The sequence below is a fragment of the Uloborus diversus genome, chromosome 6 (assembly GCF_026930045.1).
Source record: "Uloborus diversus isolate 005 chromosome 6, Udiv.v.3.1, whole genome shotgun sequence".
Taxonomy (NCBI): domain Eukaryota; kingdom Metazoa; phylum Arthropoda; class Arachnida; order Araneae; family Uloboridae; genus Uloborus; species Uloborus diversus.
Window position 1 is genome coordinate 85,815,750 of NC_072736.1, and position 19,954 is coordinate 85,835,703.

The 19,954-nt window shown below is 33.3% G+C and overlaps 1 protein-coding gene across 1 annotated transcript in view; it reads right to left on the bottom strand.

Annotated features, from left to right (window-relative positions):
• The window catches only part of LOC129225126 (membralin-like), a 75,291-nt gene that overhangs the window by 35,730 nt on the left and 19,607 nt on the right, over nucleotides 1-19,954 (bottom strand). The window contains exons 9-10 of the mRNA XM_054859688.1: nucleotides 11,885-11,968; nucleotides 7,725-7,857 (exon numbers count right to left, since the gene is read on the bottom strand). Of these exons, the coding sequence (XP_054715663.1) occupies nucleotides 7,725-7,857; nucleotides 11,885-11,968 (217 nt within the window). The remainder of the gene's footprint in view (nucleotides 1-7,724; nucleotides 7,858-11,884; nucleotides 11,969-19,954) is intronic.

Sequence of the window (19,954 nt, forward strand, 5' to 3'; positions counted from 1 at the left end):
TGTGGCAAGCATGGTTTCGAAGCGAGATGGATCGAATCAGAAACGTTTTTGTTAATTAATTAATTAATTTAAACATTGGATGGCAAAATCTCCCAAATGATTGATATTTATTTTAACATATTGTTGAGCGAGAACTGAAATAAATATTTAACCCGTTGCCAAAGGACAATAAGAAAGCCAGCTCTGGTTTTTGTAATGAAGTTTCCTACTGTGATATGTCAATTGAGAATAGATAAAACGTAGGGATAGAGAGAGAGAGAGAGAGTGAAGCCTTCATTTCTTGAAAGCAATGATTTTAGGTCCAGTGATATATTTTAAAGTAAAGTACTGCAAGGTTCACGCAAAACGTGTATTCTGACGCCGTAGCTGAACCATGTGACCGGATCGGTGCTTTAAGTTTTCCTAACCAAATTATCAGAAAGTACCGTGCCTAGCAACATTTGTTTCTCGGCTGAAATCCATCTGAGTTTTGGCACCAATGTCTAGAATACTTTAAAGATTATCTAACTAATCAGTACATTATTACAGGAAAAGATGGTGGACTTTAAAGACGAAACAAATTTTACTTTCGTCCAGATAAATTACAACAGGGTAGTTCTGTACACAAAAGATCAGTGCAGTGGAAGATCTTTATCTTTGGTGGGAGAACAAATTTGGCAATATATGAAGCTTAAAAAGTTTTGGTTCAAAGGATCGGACCACTAATCGGTCGGAGTTGGCTTCTCTCACTGTTTGGCTGGATTGCAGTAAGCTGGTGGCTTGGCGACTTTGGCTATGAGCAATAGAGTTGCGCAATCATTTGTTTACATTTTAAAGATATTGTTAATGTAATTTATTGTATTTTTTGTTTATTTGGCGAAATATTTCAAATTGCAAAGAATTGTTTTTCGTTTTTAGTCATTTTAGTTGAAGAATGTGTTTATTTTATATCGGGAGGGGGGGGGAGGGATGAGTGATTTTCGCTTATTCAGAGAACTGCTTTTACCTTTATCATTTTTCCAAACGATATCCTTTCGATTGTTTTATTCTTTTTCATATGGGGATATTGCAGCAGGACTTCCCGTTTGTTCTAGATGGGTAGTTAGATTTTTACACTTAATATCTGAGGACACTTTTTATCTTTTGAGTGTGGCTGAAAGAACAAACTATCAAGTACAAGAGAAAAAATAGTTAATAAAACAACTGCTCAGCGGGCATTAGATAAATCAAGTTGTAATAAATATACGCATTCTGACACCATAGCAGCTTAAAACATTATTTTTTACTTCTTTTTTTCAACAGAATGGTTCAAACACTTGATAGTTTATTGAAATTTTTTAACTTTTCAATTTATAAAGTTTGAACAGAACAACGTCTGTCGGGTCCTCTAGTTGGAAATAAAATATAACATAACTGATATATTTCTATTAATTTTAATTGAATTACAGTATTATTAGATGCTTTACACATTTTTCTTTGGTTAACCAGTTATGAATTTTATATATTTCAGAAATAAAAAAGATGCATAATATATAGTACACATCTGTAAGACATTTTTTTTTCTGACCTTTTAAAATTGTTACACCTATAGTGTAATGAATAGAAAAGGAAGAGGGAAGTTAATATTATTAACATTACATTAGTGATACATTAATAAGTTATACTGCTTTTGATTATTTTTAATAATAAAAGAATAAAATTAATATTATTGTAAAAGATTAAAACAGTTAATTTCTATAACGCAAATGTGGTATTCGAGAAAATAAATATTGAAAATATTAAAATATCATGATATTTTCAAAATAAATAACAAACATATATTGTGATACAGGAGACCCTCGTTTTAGGAAGGTTTATTTTACGCGGTTTCGATTATACGTGGTTTAAGATTTGGCACCTTTACTTTATTTTACGCAGATGAATTTCGGTTTTATGCAGATGCGGCAATGCAAACAGATAAAATTTTCCCTTCTTTCAAAATCCAAACTCCTAAAGATTGCAGATTACGCGTAATCAACTGCATTTTGGCGTGCTAATAATCAAGCTTAGGCCACTGGAGACGTTTTATGCAGTTGGTTTTAGAGCTCTTTCCAGAAGTAAAGTTATTAAACTCAAACAGTTCAAAAGTCACTGGAAGAAGAGCTTTTAGGAGTAACAAAGGAGGTCAAAACCAACGAGAATACCGACGTCGGTTACACACAATCAAAAACGTTCACATTGAAAATTTTGAGCCACTCCTAGACAATAGAAATGATCTTTCTGATTTGTTAGTGAAGGAAGATTCTATCATGGAAATGACACAAATGATCATGGATACGTTAATGCTTTGCAAAGAATTACAGAGAAAAATTCTTAATGACTGCCAAAAGACTATCATAGCCAGTTCCTCTTTATAAACAGAACACGAAATTAATTTATGTTTTCTTTATGCATGTTGTGCATAGAAATCGATAAAAGTACACATTAAACTTATTATACAATTAGTCATCACTAAAATAAAGTATCTTGTTATCTACGGAACCAAACCCATACTTTAACACTAGTACTAGGTCTCAATTTACACGGTATTTCCATAAAACGAGGGTCTACTGTATATATCATGATGTATATCACCGATATATATCGGGGAGCCCTGGTGCAGCTCAATACTCTGCTTAAGTTTTGTCCACCAGTGTAATAAAAATAATAGTTAAAAAAATCCCAATAACAACACTACTAAAACTCTTTGGACTTGATTGGACAACTTTGTTAGACAAGGAGTTTCGATTTGGAGTCCAAATCAAAACTGGTTGAAAACAAGAGAAGCTTGGGTTGCTATAATCAAGCACTGATAAAACAAGTTTTTTTTTCATGAAATAGTGTTGTTTGTTTACAAAACAAATTATAATTGAAAATGCCACCTCACTTTCTCATAAAGTACACATTGTGGAAGTTCTTGATCTGCTTATTTTATCCCTACCCTCCTACATTTCCTACAAATTTGATGTTTATGACTCTTCGGCTGAGTACCAACTTTAGCCACTTTACATTAACTTAGAAAGTTTTATGGAAAGAATGAGGATTAAATTTAGATTTAAATTAATAACCAGTATGTTTCATCACATTTTGAGGTGTATCACTCCTGCTCCCAGGGTATATATGTAATTATTCAAATACCTAAAAACCCCTTTCACATTAAGAACAAGATATTGCTTTTTAAAACAATCAGTTAAGTCACATTTACAATTGCAGCAACCCACTGCCGGACGCTGAGAGCAAAAGCCACATCCAGCGAACTGCTAGCTCTGCCAGACGTTGGAGGGAAAGCCAAATCCACCACCAGTTGCCGACGAAGACAAAAGAGTAAACCCAAGTTTTTTAAAAACACGGGAAGAAAATGATTTCGAGTCAGTGCATTCTATGATGTGATCGTTACCAACTGCCCTGTACTTGTGATAGAGTGGGCCATGTTTTAATTTTACAAGCTTTAATTTTAACCTTTTCACTTGTGTTTTAGAATTGAGAATGTTTTAATGAATTGTTTCATTTTACCATGTTATTGTATATTTGGAATGCCACACAATGTGACCTTTAGATCAATGTAAGAACAATAAACATTTTTTTTTTTAAACGCCACTATGTAGCATATGAATGTTTATGTTACTGGTTTAGTCAGCAGCAATCTATTCTTTTTTTTAAGTCTAAAAATGACCTGTGAAAGATAAACAAAGCAAATAGTACTTTTTTATTGAAAAATGTCTTGCCTTTTTATGTTAAGCTCGTTTGCAATGTTTTAATTATGTTTTAAGGTCATGTAAAGTGGTCTGCAAATAATGACAAATCAGAGTTGATGAATTTTAGCCAGGACTAGGGGCCAGAGTGGAGATATTAAGAAAATTAGGACACTGTGTGTTTTAATAAAGTTTTAAATCAGTTTTAGATAATAAATGAATGTCAAGAGCTAGAAAACAAATACCAATAATTTAAGAATATGCTTTGCTTTTGTTAACTTAAACGGACTGCATCCCCCTTCCCCTCTTCTGTTTTTTTTTATTGAAGGGGGAACATTTCTTAAGTTCATTTTCATAAAAAATATATGTGTGCTGCAAAATTTACTTACTCCCCCATTTGTGTTTAAGTGCAAAATTTTCTCTTCACTAAGAAAAATGTCATACATGAACATGTGTTGCTTTGTCACATCTTCTTGGACATAGTGTAAAAATAACAACCACAAGTTGTTATTTTTACACTATGTCCTTCCTCTTTGCAATTCAAACTTCATGAAAACAAAAGGAAAGCTCAAAAATCAGGGAAAATCAGGACAAAATATTCTTTATCAGGAACATCAGGACAACTACAGAGTCTGCATATAGCAGTCACACATAATAGAGAAACCATTGGATTGCTTCATCCCCCTTGGAGAAATTGGCAACAAAAACTAATGATACCAGTTCACACAGAGGCACATATGTGTTTTGCATTCAATTTCATGCAGTAGTTGTAATACTAGAGTGGTCTCAAAAAGTCTCATCCATACGACACACAGACAGACATTTTCGAAAATGTTAAAAATGGATTCTGCAGACCTCAAAACACGCAAATTTGTCAAAATTCGAAAATTTTCACAAATAAAATGATTTTTTCTATCTATATTCAGTGGAAACCTGATTTTATGTTTTCTATCGGATCAGTGATAAGAAAAGCTGCAAGTTGGAAAGCGTATTGTTTAAAAAACGACTCTCAGCCAATGAAGTAGTGAGGAAAATGTGTAAGCCCCTACTCTTTTTTTGGGGGGGGGGGGGTTAGATACAATTTCATTTATAGCATGATCAGTACTAACAATTTTTTGGAAATTTGCTTCTTAGTTGGCATTTACAAAATAAAAATAGTTTTAGAGTTTTTATGTTTGGAATTGCCTAATCAGCTGTGGGTATATCCTCAATTATTTCTTGGTTTGCATCATTATCATCAAGAGTGGATAGTAAATATGATATTGAAGAAATTTGTGATGTAATGAGACCACACATGTGTCACCAATTTCGGGAAAATTTTCAAGAAGAGTGTCTGCAGTGTCATAAAAGAAGATTGGACAATTGGACCCTTCTCGCAGAAAAGGGACAAAGAGAACAAAAAGAATGCAAGAGCAGCCGCTTCAAACTGCTATAAAACAATTTTATCTCAATAAAATAGTATCTTGTATAGGTGAAAAATTAGTTTGATCTCTTTGCAGAAAAACGTATCAAGCAGACTTTCAGAACAAGAGCAGCGTAAAATCTAAAGCATTTTAACATTATCAGGATACAGTAAAACCTGTAAAGTTGACCACCCTTGTAAGTTGACCACCTGTCTATGTTGACTGCTTTTGTCAGGAACAGAATTTGTCCTATCTCATATAATGGAGGAAAACCTCTGTAACTTGACCACCTCACTACCTTGACCACATGTATATCTTGACCACTAATGTATGCCAAATTTGGTCTGGAGTATTGTAAAAAAAATCTTTGTAAGTTGACCACTTGGTTAATTTTTTTAAACTTTCTTCAGCATATTATTTTATATTTTATAATTTATTTATTTATAATATTTATTTTTTTTTTTTGATAGCTTTCAAAGAATGTTTTTAATACTTTGATGACATACTAGCATTTTACTAACTAAACAGCAGCATAATGTTTATGCTGCTCTTTATTCTCCAAACTTGTTTTTCATTTGTTGTTCTATTTGAGGTAGCTTTTTGTACTCTGTTCAATGAAAATATGTGTCAGTAGAAAAGTTCAAAGTCTTTTCTTTCAGTTTCAATACATTGTGGCAACACAGGAATTCTGCTAAAAAGAGCAGGCCCGGATCTATACATTTTGGGTCCTCTTGCAACAAAATATGTAAGGGCCCCTCCCTAGTGGCTAGCAGTGTCTATTTGTAAAGTGAATAAGCTAGTTTTTTTTTTCTATTTTTTCTTCAATTTTAGGGCCGTTAGCCCCTTTAAGGATGCGGGCCCTCACACTGTGGGTATGCAGATCTGGGCCTGCTAATGAATAAAGTTACATGTTTCTGGTGCAAGAGATTAAGAGATAGGACATTTTAATTTTGCCTTTATGAACTGGGAGAGTCGCGCTTATTGCTCTTTGTGCTATAAGTTGTACAAAAAAGGCTTGAGAAAGAAAGTTAGTTGAACTTGAGATTAAAAAAAAGTATAAAATTTTATATTAAAATTAATTGAAATTGGAGAAAGCCAGAGAAAATTAGCTGGCACATATGGAATTTCAAAAACTAGTGTCTAATATAGTTAAAAACAAGGAAACAATAACAAAATTATTTGATTAGTATTTTTAATTATTGTTTCACTTTCAATAATGTTAAACAATGAAACTGAGTTGAACAGAAAGAATATGGGGGAATTACTCAAAAAATGAATACATGGTGCAAGAAATGACAAAAAATAAAAAAAATCATTGTCGCCCTTTATAAGTTGACCACCTATCTAAGTTGACCACCAAAGTACTGCACCGCGAGTGGTCAACTTACACAGGTTTCACTGTATAGCCTTTATCAGGGACCAGCAGAAAATGACGTCTGAAGCAGAATAACGTATGAAATGGGCAACATAAAATCCGGGTTCCACTGTATTAGATATAGAAGAAAGTAAAAAAGAACCATTTGTCTTGTTGTACCTTGCATAGCTCCAGGACCATTTTCCCTTTGTTTTTTAACTGCACAGGAAATGAATTTGAAGAATTTGAGAGTGCACATTGAAGAGATACTTCAAAAAATTGACTAGGTTCTTTATTTATTCTAATTTAAGGCAAAACATTTTCACATAATTTGCAAATACGGACACACACAACTTACTGAACAATTTAAATTTACATATCATTTGAAAGCCTGAAATTTTCTGCTCAAAAGGAAACATGTATAAATTTCTAAATTAATAAGTGCAGGAATATTTTCTTAGAACATATTCAATGCTCAACACTACTGTAAACAATTTCTAATTACATTTCTTTCCAACTTTTGGAAGATTTCTCGCTGCTTACCAGGGTTGGTAAAAAAAACCGTTTTTTTTTTTCAAAAAAAAAAACCAAAAAAAACGGGTTTTTTGGTTAAAACTAGGTTTTTTTGGTTTAAACCGGGGTTTTTTTTGGTTTAAATACTATTTGCGAGAAAAACAATTAATTTTCGGAAGGTAATTAAGGTTCCATGTAATTAACAGTTATTCAATAGTCACATTATATCTAATTTCTTGATTAATTAAAGAGATAAGAAAAAAAAATCTCCTAACTCAATTAAATAATTAAAATAGCTTTCTGTGGGGGAGATCAACAACACTGAGGCCTAATCAAGACAAAACCCACCATGTAAGATGTAAGACCATGTAAAACCCCACCACTTTTCAGTACTGAAGACGAATTTCCATCCTTCAATTTAAAGAAGTTTTTTACCCTTTTTAATTGTTGGAATATACAGAAACTTATGGTTGTAAAACCCAATGTTGACGCATTAAAAGCACACAAAGTCTGAAACTGACGAATACAATGCTGAGTTGACAGTGCCAAACCTGGGAATCAAATCCAGGTCTGTGACATGAAAGCGCAAAGCACTACCAATAAGACACTGGTCTAAATAAGAAAGGATATCCTGAAAATTAACTATGTCTATGTGGATGAACTTGACATTTGGGACTAAGGATCACACACATATTCAGAATTTTGACTGCAAATAATAAATCACTAATAAAGATATCATGAAATATACAGAAGTACTTCATTTACCTTAACCAGTGTCTTTTACTGACTGGTGTGTGACAGCATATTGTGTCATACTGATCAGCAATCCACACAATTAAAATGACGTAAAATGCAGTTGAAGAATCATTGAAAAACTCCGACATAATAGCTTCCATCCCTAAAATAAATTCAGCCCTTTAACTATCATAATCTGTTTAATTCAATTATGACAAAACCTTTCAGCAAACACTTAACTCAAAAGAGAGATAGAGAAAACTAGCACTTACTTGATATAAGAATAAAAGAATAATTAATAAAAAATAATTTGAAATTTAATACACATAACATTTCAGGCATTTTTTAAAAGTAAAATATTTACATTCCTACAAATCATTGCATTTTTCTAAGCATTAATTTAGAAATATTGCTGAGCAAATCAGTCTATCTATTTATGTATCAGTCGATATATATCATGATATATATCCAATATTTATTTTGAAAACATGATATTAAAAAAATAGAATAAATTAAAATTAATATTAATAGAAATTTAAAGTAAAATATTGGTTCTAAAATACATATAAGTATTATATAATACTTATATGTAATACTGTGCATAACATTATGGTTTTGAATAACTTTTTCATGCTTAATTTTACAAGATATTTTGTATTTATAAACATGATACTGTGATGTTTTTCTGTGATTTTAACGGAGCACATGTATATATGATGTGATCAGTTTTACAGAACACATGAATATAAAAGTCAATATCCAATATAATGGCCAGTATATTAGTTATGATATATTTTATTTCTAATACATTAAATTTTCACGTTTCACAAAAGATTATGAAAATTAGTTGTCTTTAAATGCCATTCAAAGTCCGTAAATTTTTACATGAAGTGTATTTTATGAATATAAATAATTGATGAAACATTAATTTTAAAGTTGATGCATTATAATTATAATATAAGAAAATAAACAACAGTGATTTGAGGAAGCATTCACTAATTCACACGTTAAATACTTAAGTTTGCGCTGATTGAAAATATTGGATAGGGGAGGGTGGCCCAAAGAGGGTAGGTTGCCCAAAGTGGGTATGCCTTCATATCCCCCCCCCCCTCCCCCGCCTCCCATGGTGTGTAAGCGGCCATGCATAAAAAATGACACATTTCTTTAAAAACATGAAGTTTTGTAACTTGTGATAAGTCGAAGACCAGCTTATTTTATTTTCATCTGTTCCTTTTTCTAATTTAAGGTTACAGTTATTGCAATAAAAAACGTGCCTTCGGGCAAAGCAAGTATGGGATTTAATCATACATTTATTTCTTAAAATTTCTTGAATCGTATGCTGATTTAGATTTTCTATTTCAATAGGCAAAGTATAACTTTAAAAAGTTATTTTTTAGGATAGCAATTAATTAGTCTATTAATTTGATCAGTTATTTTTTTATGTTTTACAAACAAATGTGCTGACTTGAAATTGGATAAGTACAGTTTTTTCATATATACATTTTTTTATAATGGCTATAAAAAAAAAATATATTTTTTTTAATATATTTTTTTAATAATTTTTTTAATAATATATTTTTTTAATTTTAATATAATTTTTTAATAACAAACTTTACAAATATTATAAAAAATAAAATATATTTTTTATAATATTTGTAAAGTTTGATAATAAATGGCAGTCAATTTATTTTTTTATTTTTTTATAATAGCTAGTCAATTATTTTAATCATTTATATTTCATATTTGAGTGGCAAATTTACCAAATCACAATTAGTTAAGCTTACCCGCTTTGGGCTCCCTGGTATGGCAAAGCAGGTTTTTCAAATATTTGTAAAGTTTGATAATAAATAAATATTGGGTTTGAAATAATACAAAAATCATTTTATTTTGAAGTTCAAGAACTCTGCTAGGAAATAAAACTGAAATTGTTGCAATAAAAATCCAAAAACTACAATTTTTGAGTGTTATTCGAAAATTTACCCACTTTGGGCCACCCTCTCCTACATGTCAAAATATCCAATATACATATCAAAATATCAGATATTTTCGAACCCTGGAGCAAATATTGTAATTCTTATCACCAAAAGCATTTGATAAAATCTAATAATAAGCTATTTAAACCAGCCATCTCATATTATATTATATAGCAATAATATAGCAATATTAATAATATAGCAATAAAAGTTTCTTTCAAAAGGCCATTCATTAACAGGCATGTCAATCACTGCAAAGTTGAAGGCACCAGATAAATTTTTTGTTATTATGTAAAATATTTGTTATGTAACATAGTTATAAAAAGTTCACTCACAAGAAAGTTAATAAGGTATTTATATACACAAAGAAGTAAAATTAGCATTATGCTTCTTTCTGAAGTTAAAGAACAGTTTGATACATTTTTTCAATCTGAATCTTTAGAGCTGTCTGAAATTTTGAAGCAGTAGTTTAAATTGTTTTTCAACATAATGTAGCATTATATATATATACACTGCTCGGCATTGAAAATGCAACACCAAGAAGGAGTGGTCAAAAAGTGATGAAATTTGGAAAAAAAGACAGAGACAGCAAGGAATAATGAATGATCTTAACTTCAAAATGATAGGCAGAATACAAAGCGAGAACAGCGTCGGCTCAGTAGGATGGAGGACTACCGCAAACAGTGATACACGAAGAAACACGTCTAGGCATAGAGTCAATAAGGGTGCGAATGATGTCCAGAGGGATGGCTCTCCATTCCCTTTCAACCATTTGCCACAGTTCGCCTTCTGAACGAAGCAGGGACAGAGTCTGCAAACGGCGTCCAATCACATCCCACACATGTTCGATTGGTGACAGGTCAGGAGAGTATGGTGACTAGGGAAGCATCTGTGTGCCTTGGAGAGCATGTTGACAGGTGCGAGCACTGTGTGGTCGGGCATTATCCTGCTGAAAAAGTGCATTAGGTAGCCCTTGAAGGTAAGGGATTGCCACCGGCCGCAGCACATTATCCAAGTATTGTTGAGCCGTCATAGTGCCCTGAGTACGAACTAGAGGTGATAGGGTATTGTACACAATTGCGCATCAAACCATTATGCCACGTTGTCGTGTGGTGGGATGTTCCACAGTTACTGCCGGATTAGATCTTTCTTCACGTCGACACCACACACATATGCGGCGTTTATCACTGGATAAACAGAAGCGGGATTCATCTGAGAACACGACATTTTGCCATTCTGTCATCCACGTCGCTCTGGTCTAGCACCATACTGAACGTTGCTGTCTATGTTGTGGGGTCAATGGCAGTCTTCTTAGCGGACGCCGTGATTGCGGACCACGAGCGACCAAATGACGGAAAATGGTTATGGTTGACACAGGAACATTCAGGGTACCTTGCACCTGCTGCAGAATCGAGGAACAATTGAATTGTGGGTCTGCTACAGCTTGTCGGTGGGTGCGTCAATCCACGCGTTCTGACGTCACTCTGGTTGCCCCTGCATCCCTCAATTTTGCCACATTTCGTTTTTCCAACCATCTTCGGCACAGCCGATGCACCGTGCTTGCATCCATGTGGGTATCAGCTGCGATTTGATGTACGGACAAACCTCCCCTCCTCAGTCCGATCACCATACCCCTCATAAAATCGTCTATCTGCTGGAAGTGCCTTCGATGACGGCGGCCTGGCATTCTCTCGTGTTACACGTATCCTCCAAGACAAAAACAAAATTTCTTTGATAATTCTCCAGTCAGAAATAATGACATGAATATTGCCCATTCTGCAAGTTCCTTCCCTTATATCTTACTTCACGTGCATCGGAGAGCTGCGCATTTCACATCATTTACATAACTCAATGATGTACGTCTACTCTAAAATTTGCATAAATTTCTGAACACTCCTTCTTGATGTTGCATTTTCAATGTCCAGCAGTGTATATAATTTTTTTTTCTTTGCTATTTTACCAGGATTACTAATTAAAAAACATAAGATAAAATACTAATGACAAGCATAGAAAATAACTCACTCACCATTATAGCTCAAACTGCCCCAAACAAGGAGGAGGATTGAGGTTTTTCCCAAAAAAAACCCATATATTTCATAAATTTCAAGTATTTCATATTCAATACTAATATTTTAGAATATGAAAGCACTTGATATTTTTTCAAGAATTTAAGAAGTACTATTAAGCAAAATAAAAATTCAAAGTGGCATTACTCACCAACTAAAGCTAAAACAACAGTCAATAATGGAGCAGCAGGGAAACTGACACTGGTGTTAAATTCAAATACATGGAGCAATTCAACTGAAATGAGGAGAAAATTAATGAAAGGTAAGAAGGAAATATATCGTCGCCTCAGAGCAACAGTAAGATATCTTAGTGCTATTTCTGGGATTAGATATCTTACTGTTACTCTGAGGCGATGAAAAGAAAGCTGTATGAAAACTTAATTGCTTTTTAATACAACTATTCATACTTTTTGTGAGTGAGAGTTTAGCTCACATCCTACATAAAAGTTTAATTTTCTAGCAATGATAATTGCAAAATTTAAATCGATTGAATCCACTTAGTTTTTTGTTTCTTTCTTGTTTTGACAAAACAGATTGATAACTATTAAATAAAATAAGAAAAAAAAATATTAACTCAACAAAAAGTTACTATGGAAAAAAATATCACCTAAGGATTTGAATATTAAAAAATTATACATAATAGTTTTAAGTAGATAATATTTAGGGAAGGACAAGTAATTAAATTTCGTGTGAATTCCCCTTTGATAATTTTTAGTTATGGCTCTTTTTCAAGAACCAAAAACATCGTTAGTCATAATCTAGTCTATCCTTTGATTGATGAAAAAGAGAATTAGTGAGATGAAGTTTCCACTTGTTCCAGTAAAGAAAATTAGGAAGTCTTTAGTAACACAGCAACAAGTTTTATAGGATCTTAATGATCGGACATGATCTTAACGATCTTAATCATCGGATTGCATGAGTAATAATTTAAAAGGGAGATTAGGGATTTATTAAAAGGGATTTCAAATTGAAGGACATCTCTACTATTAGAAAAGAAATGGCTTATTCATTTCAGTTGCAAACATTCAGGGGTGAGCTTTACAAGAGGTAAATCATATATTGTCCTTCATAATCAAGTTCAAGCTCCTGTAACTATGGTGAAACTATTGCATTAAGAACAGCTGAGATAAAAAATGAGAGGGCGGTATGTGCACACAAAAACAAAAGAAAGGTCTAAACATGTGAATTAAAAGAAATGGAAGCCTATCACATCATTTAACAGTGCAAGGTGAGTTAGAGACCAGAACTTTAGCTCAGCGAAAGGCTAAAGCATGAGTTTTGAAAGCTTGGAAAACTCTTTGAAAGATTTTATAAAGAATATTACTGGGGCATCGAATCAAGCTGCAAAAGGAGAAATAATAGGAATATAGTCTAGAAAATTGAAATAAAATTTTGAAAAGAAGGCTGAAATTTCCCTTCTTGCACAGTTTAAGAGATACAGTGAAGCACCGTTTATACATTTCACTTTTATACGTTTTTATCAATTGTATGTTTTTAAAATTGGTTCCTGCAAAATTTAATGCACATTAAACTATACCTATTATACTTTTTTTCGTTTGCACGCTTTTTTCATACAGTCCCTTCAAAAACATATAAACGGTGCTTTACTGTAGTTCTATTCATTGTATATCTCTGGAAGAAAGATTCTTTATACCCAAATGGCATATTGCCATTTTAAAGATGTCGATGCCAGAGTTCCTCAGTCCTTTATCTCTTAAAACAAAATTTTGGGTTCACATACAACTAAAGAAAGAGTGAAGAAATAGTTATTTAAGGCAAAGTTCAGTGTTAATGCTATAAATAATTGAAAGTAGGCGTCTCATGGTATTTTGAGCTCCAACGAAAAGCATCCAAATGAATTTTTTAAAAAACAAGAGCAAATGCATATTTTATTTGCATAACATGCTTTGTTGAAGTTAACAGAGATTCTTCAGCGAAAAAATACTACTCTGTCATGTGTACATGCTAAGGGGCAAACAGCTTACTTTAGAATATGATATAGTCAAAGGCATGCGCAGAGCTTCAATAATAGGGGTACCACTACACCAGGGAGCCTGGGGGTTTAGATAACCACCAGAAAAAGAGTACAGGTTGGCGAGGATACTAAATTAAGTGAGTGTAGGACATTGGTGGCATCTGAATTTTTTCAAAGGGGGATTTCAAAACTAAGTCAATGAGTCAGAACTAAAACTGAGAATTAGATATATGAACCTAATCATAAGCATTTTAATCACTCAGGAATTGGGGGGAAGGGGTTCTGACACGAGAATTTTTTGAAATTTTAGTCTTTAAAAATGCATTTTTTTTTTTTTTTTTTTTTTGTAATGTTATGAGGAAAAGGTTCAGAGACGCTTTCCCAGTTTGTTTTTCAAAATTGAAACTTTTAAAAGTGCAATTGTTATCTTTGATAATGTTGGGAGGAGTGATTCAAGGGGTCTCCCTTGGAAATTTTTCAAGTTTGATTAAAATAGATGAAAAAAGAACTTAAAACAAAGTTTAAAACGATCTTCAAGGATTGAGAAAAGGGGTTTTGGTGAGAGGGGGACGATCTCTCAAAAAAATTTTGAAGCTAGCTTTTAAAGTGCAATTTTTGGAAGAGCTTTGGTAACGTTAGTGGGCAAAAAAGTTTGTGGACCACCTCGGTATTTTCCGAATTGAAATTCCAGAAATGCAATTATAGATGATCTTCAATGATATTATGAGTTCAGGTGCGCTCCTTTGTAAACAGTTTTTGAAATTGAAGCTCTACAATAGAAATTTCAGACTATCTTTGCCTTTGATGATGTAAATTGCCGGCCCTTTTCTGGGGGAGCATCTCCCCCATCTCTCGTTCATTCAAGATCATCTTAAAATTTGACTTCAATTTCACAAACTTTCCGAGCAAGAGTCTCCGAAAATCTACCTAAAAAGCATTTTTGGAGTCCAATTTTGAAAAGTTCTAGAGAGGGCTTTGAATCTCTCCTCTCTCTCTCTATCATCTGAAATCATCCAAAACTACGTTTCTCTAACTATAATTTCAGAAATTACAGGGAGAGAACCCTCGTAGCTCCCCCCCCCCTCCCTGGGCGGAAAATAGTCAAATGTAATCGACAATTGCATTTTTAGAAATTACGATTGCAAAATTTACCGGGGGAGGGGACGCGAATCTCTCCTTTTTCAAGAACTAACATTATCGAAAATTGGCTGAAACTGCGTTTTTACTACTACAATTTCAAGACTTTTCTAATGGAGAAATCCCCGGATCCCCCTACTTCTGCATCAATATTTTACATACAATTAGGTTCTAATATTTCATAATTAATTGCTAAGATTATTTTCAATAACGAATTTGTATGAAACGGTATGGAGGGAGGGTGCTGTCCTTTAGGTTCACCAGAGACACTGTAAACTAGGGTGGGTCAAAAAAAAATTTCGAAACGTTAAGGGGCAGGGGATTAAAAAGGTGCCAAATGGTCTCAAACTAACATGTGTGAAATTTTATTCAATTCTGATAAGTCTTTTTGCATCTGGAATTTCTTACCCAAACAGGATACGTTCTATGTACGATGGCAATAATAATAAATGTTACTTCATTTATAGAAACAAGTGATGAAACTTTCAATTCGCACCTGGTTTAAATTCACACTTGCCATTTTAGCTGTTAGAATTGGCTGAAATGTGTTGTTTAGATCAAACACTCCCTGCCTACTGTGCAATGTAAATGAGTAAGAAATGCTAAAAATCTACATCTTGAAATGCAACAGCAATCTTTTGAAATCCTATCCGAAAATAACTAAGAACATAATCAGAATCATTTTACCAAGCTAGTAAATTGCTATTTGACACTTCATCTTGCAAATGGAAAGAAATCTACGACTATATTTGTACGAAAAAAAAAACATGAGAAAGGAAGAGAAATTGCAGCTTCAGCCTCAAGAAGAAAGTGAAGATAGTTTTAGTATCATTATTTCATATCATCTCTTCTATCGGATACGGACAGTGAGCATGAATTCAAGGGACTTTTGCAAGCTTCAAACTTCAAATGCTTATATCCATAAATTTACAACTACAAGCAATACAGTAGACTTAAATTTGCTTTCACGGACATGTGATAGATACGAAGTATCCGACAGGGCTGGAGTAGCTATTGCTTCAGCAATACTTTACCCCACCACTTCAGAAATTGAGAAAAACATGCCTCGTCGGAAGTACAAAATAGCATGAAAATCTGCCTTGGCAAGAGCCAAAGACTAACAAAATGTCTCATTTTCTATGGCTACTCGTGCTAATCGAATTCTACGTTTTGTGTGTTTCAGTGGAATCTCCTTCTGAAAATTAAATAATCTTGCAATAAGTCATCAACGTTTATGCTCCAATCTGGTTTGCTATCAAAAGTTACCCTTTATCTGCAGATTGGCTCGGCAGTTGTTCAAAATCATTGCAACTAGATATTTATCCACTGAGTTAAAGTGCAAAATAGATCCCGCAATCCAAAGAAACAGTGTTCTCGTATGTCCAAAACTTCTTTAATTACAATGCTGAGAGACATTTAACAGCACATCCGTGAATAGGCAGCCTGTTGGATTTTAGAATCTCATAGTGTTCAGCAAAATAGACTCCCAAAAGACAAATTTTTCATTCTTATTGTTAAGTTTGATGCAGAATCTTACATTGGTCTCAATAACTAGAAAAATGTGTCTGATCCACCAATACTGAATTTAATCTCCGAAGAAGATATTCAACAGTTTGTTTCAAGCAAAAAAGAAGTTTACTATGCCTGCCATACCATACACACAGGCTGTTGAAAGGCAGGGGTGCCCACTAGGGGGTTCATGGCGCAGACTGCGGCATTAAAATTTTTAAGAGGGTTGATTTTATAGATTTTTGGGGGGGGGGTTCTTGCTCTGGCGGGGTACTTCCCGGAATGTGACGGGGGGGGGGGGGTGCCATCACCCTATGGGGATAGGCACACCTGTGGAAAAGCAGTTAAAATTGACGTAAGTTTCAACTACATTGTGCAAAAAGAGAAGCTTTAAAAAAGACCAACTGGAGTTCAAGCAAACTTATGCCAAAACTAAATAGCAAGGACTTTTAAGCTATTTTAAGACGAATATTTTTAATTTTGAAAATTAATGATTATCATAACAATTTTTGTAATTAAATTATTAATACTTGGACAACCTTCCCTACTAGCAAAATTTCTTGCATCAACCTTGACAGATCTTGATATCATACTGACGGCATCAATATTGATGTGTTTCATACTGCATAAAGCTTGCATAAAGATTAAAAAGCAATATTACAATAACAACACGTATGCAACATTGCATTCATCTTAAAATATCAATATTGATATTACCTTACAATAACAATATTGCATACATGTTGACGCCGTCAAGATGATATTGATTTCATGCTGTGGCCGTCAAGGTAATTAGTACACAATAGAACAGGTGGACCTTCGTTGATACTTGCGCATGCGCACAGTTCTTTCTACCCAGCGTCCCTCGCATTGCTGGCACATCGATTCAGTCGGTTCAGAGGAGTTGCACGTGGCGTTGCATTTTTTAGGCTTCGTTAAGTTGGTTGCTTAGTTATTAGTGTGGAATAGTATTGTTTTAGGAATAACTTATGAATGGCTGATATTTGCATTTGTTTATTAATATAGTACTAAACAAGTCATAACGCAGACGATGTGCGATTAATGTTAGAAATGGCCGAAAATAACTTTTTTCGTCCCTAGACCTTGAAACAAAGGACATGAAGCCCAGAATTCCGTATTATCACTTCAATCTCATGAGTAAGACAGGGTTGCCACGGAAGTTCAAGAATGAAATTCCCTGACATTTCCAGGTTTTCCAGGTGGTTTTGAGAAAAATTCCAGGTTATCGATCTCCACCTTCATTTTGCAACATTAATATATACATCTCAAATTTTGATAAAACTTACCTCATTTTCAAACTTTACAAACAATGGTTACCAAATTTAATTTACTCAAGCTGAAATAATCAAAAATATGTACTAAAGGTGGTTCATTTTTTTGTTTCCTCTCAGCTCGAGTCCAAGACACCCCTTTTTTTTTAGACTTACTAATAGTATTATGCTGTAAAAGTTTTAGCTTCTTACTCAAATTTTAAGAGGGTGCTCAATGACCCCTTAATTTAACATTAGCTCTAGCATAGAAAAGGTCACAAATTTAGAAACATTTAATTTCCCCAGCTGTTTTTTTTATGTAAGTAATTATTTTATTGCAATGAATATGCATACAACTCGTGTAGATTATAGTATGTAACATTGTTTTTTCAGTTCAATGTATTTTTTTAACCCCCTCCTCATACTTATGAAGTTTTGAGGGAGGGGGTCGAGCACCCTCTTTCAGTGGGAACAGGAAGTTAAAATTCTTCCAGTATTTTACTATCCACAAGTCTAAAAACATTGAGTGGTGTCCTGTTTTCTAGGAGAAACCTCTTTTTTAAAGTGTATTTTTGAACAACCCTAATGTACTGACACAAGTGAAGCAAATCACTGTAATAAACAATTAATGTAAATGTAGCATATCTTATTTTCAATAGCGAGGAGCCACTGCCTTACATCAAGTGAAAGAACTGCAAAATTAACAATTGTGACATCTTTATCACAAAAATAAAGTTAATTGCTAAAATAATCTGAACTAAAAACTTATGAAACCTAAACTTTTTCAATTATTGCCTTCTACCCCTCCAATCCATTGAACTCAAAGCGCTTTTAGACTTTGGCCTGTAAAAAAATCATGCATCTTTTAGCTTCACATATTTCCCCTGTTTGTTGCTCATAAAACAGGGGTGCTCCCCCCCCCCCCCAAGTTCAATGGCACAACCCCCCCCCCCCCCCCAATATTTCTGAACGCCTTAGCACTTTTATTTTTGTTAGATTTTTAATTTAAACTTTCATAAAAAGTGAAAGAATCACTTAATTTAAAAAAAAAAAAAAAAAAAAAAAAAAAAAACGTTTTTGCATCATGCAGAATCAATCCCTTTTCGATGTAAACATTGCATCACGTTGTGACGTCATGTGTGCGATCGGTTGCAATGACTCAGTAAAGTGAATGAACTTTTGGGTGAACCGAGTCACCAGTTCATTGTATCTTATAACCGCGAGAATTTTTTTGTAGATTGAGTTACTTTTTGATTGGCAACATATCTTTAACTTTCTTGCATTGGCAACACATCTTGTATTTTGCATATTCTTAATTTGAAAGCCATGTGAAGACCTTTAAATACTTCGAGCGATCTTTTTCGCTCTCTCTCTCTCACCTCACATAGCCGCAAAATGTGTTGTACGTGATTTCGTGATGTCTGCCAGTGCTCTTTACTCCTGGCAGGGCGTAATACAACGTGATGTCAATTTTAAAGTCATAAAACGCCTTTAGGCCTATTTTTGTATGTTACGTTAATGCCTTATATTCCTTGGAATCAGCATGTTCGTAAAACTGAATGTTTCGTTGTATTTTAGCGGCTAATCTTTGTCTATTCTTCTAAATGTTTTTTAAATATCAATGAAGATGTTGTTCGTCAACTTTAGGAATCCTTTGAGGATAATAAATACAGATTTTCCATGAGGAAAAATGCTTCACGTGTTTTTCTTTTTCTCCAACTTCAGGCTGTGGACATTTTCTTTGCAAATTCACTTCTACTAGCGGTGTAGTAAGTCTAAATTTCACTACACATAATGCTCACAATTTTTAACCCTCTTTTTTATTTGTTTACCTATTTATTTATTTTTAATTATTATTGTTTTGAAAGAAAAGTGTGTTCGCTCCCCAATAAAATACACACACAGATGAAAATAATAAAGTAAAATAATATGAGTAAATAATTAGAATAAAAATAAAGTAAAATAAGTAATTAAAAAATCCCCCCCAAAAATTTTGATGGCGCAACTTGCGCCATAATCACTCCTGTGGGCACCCTGTCATAAAGTTAAACTTTGAGCATTGATCAGAAACTTCTCTGATGCGCAGGTTTTTTTTTTTTTTTTAATCGGATTACTTTTATTTTGAAAGAAAGAAGCGCATTGGAAGTCTTTAAAGATCACTACCAAAATACTAAAAGATTAGCGATACTTCTGTAAAAAAGAAACTTTCTAAGTTTAAAATTTTCCAATGAACTAAATTTACAAAACAAAATTGTTTAGAATAATACGATTTCATTAATTAATTTAAAGAAATAATATAAAATATGAAAAGATTATAGCAGCTCATTAA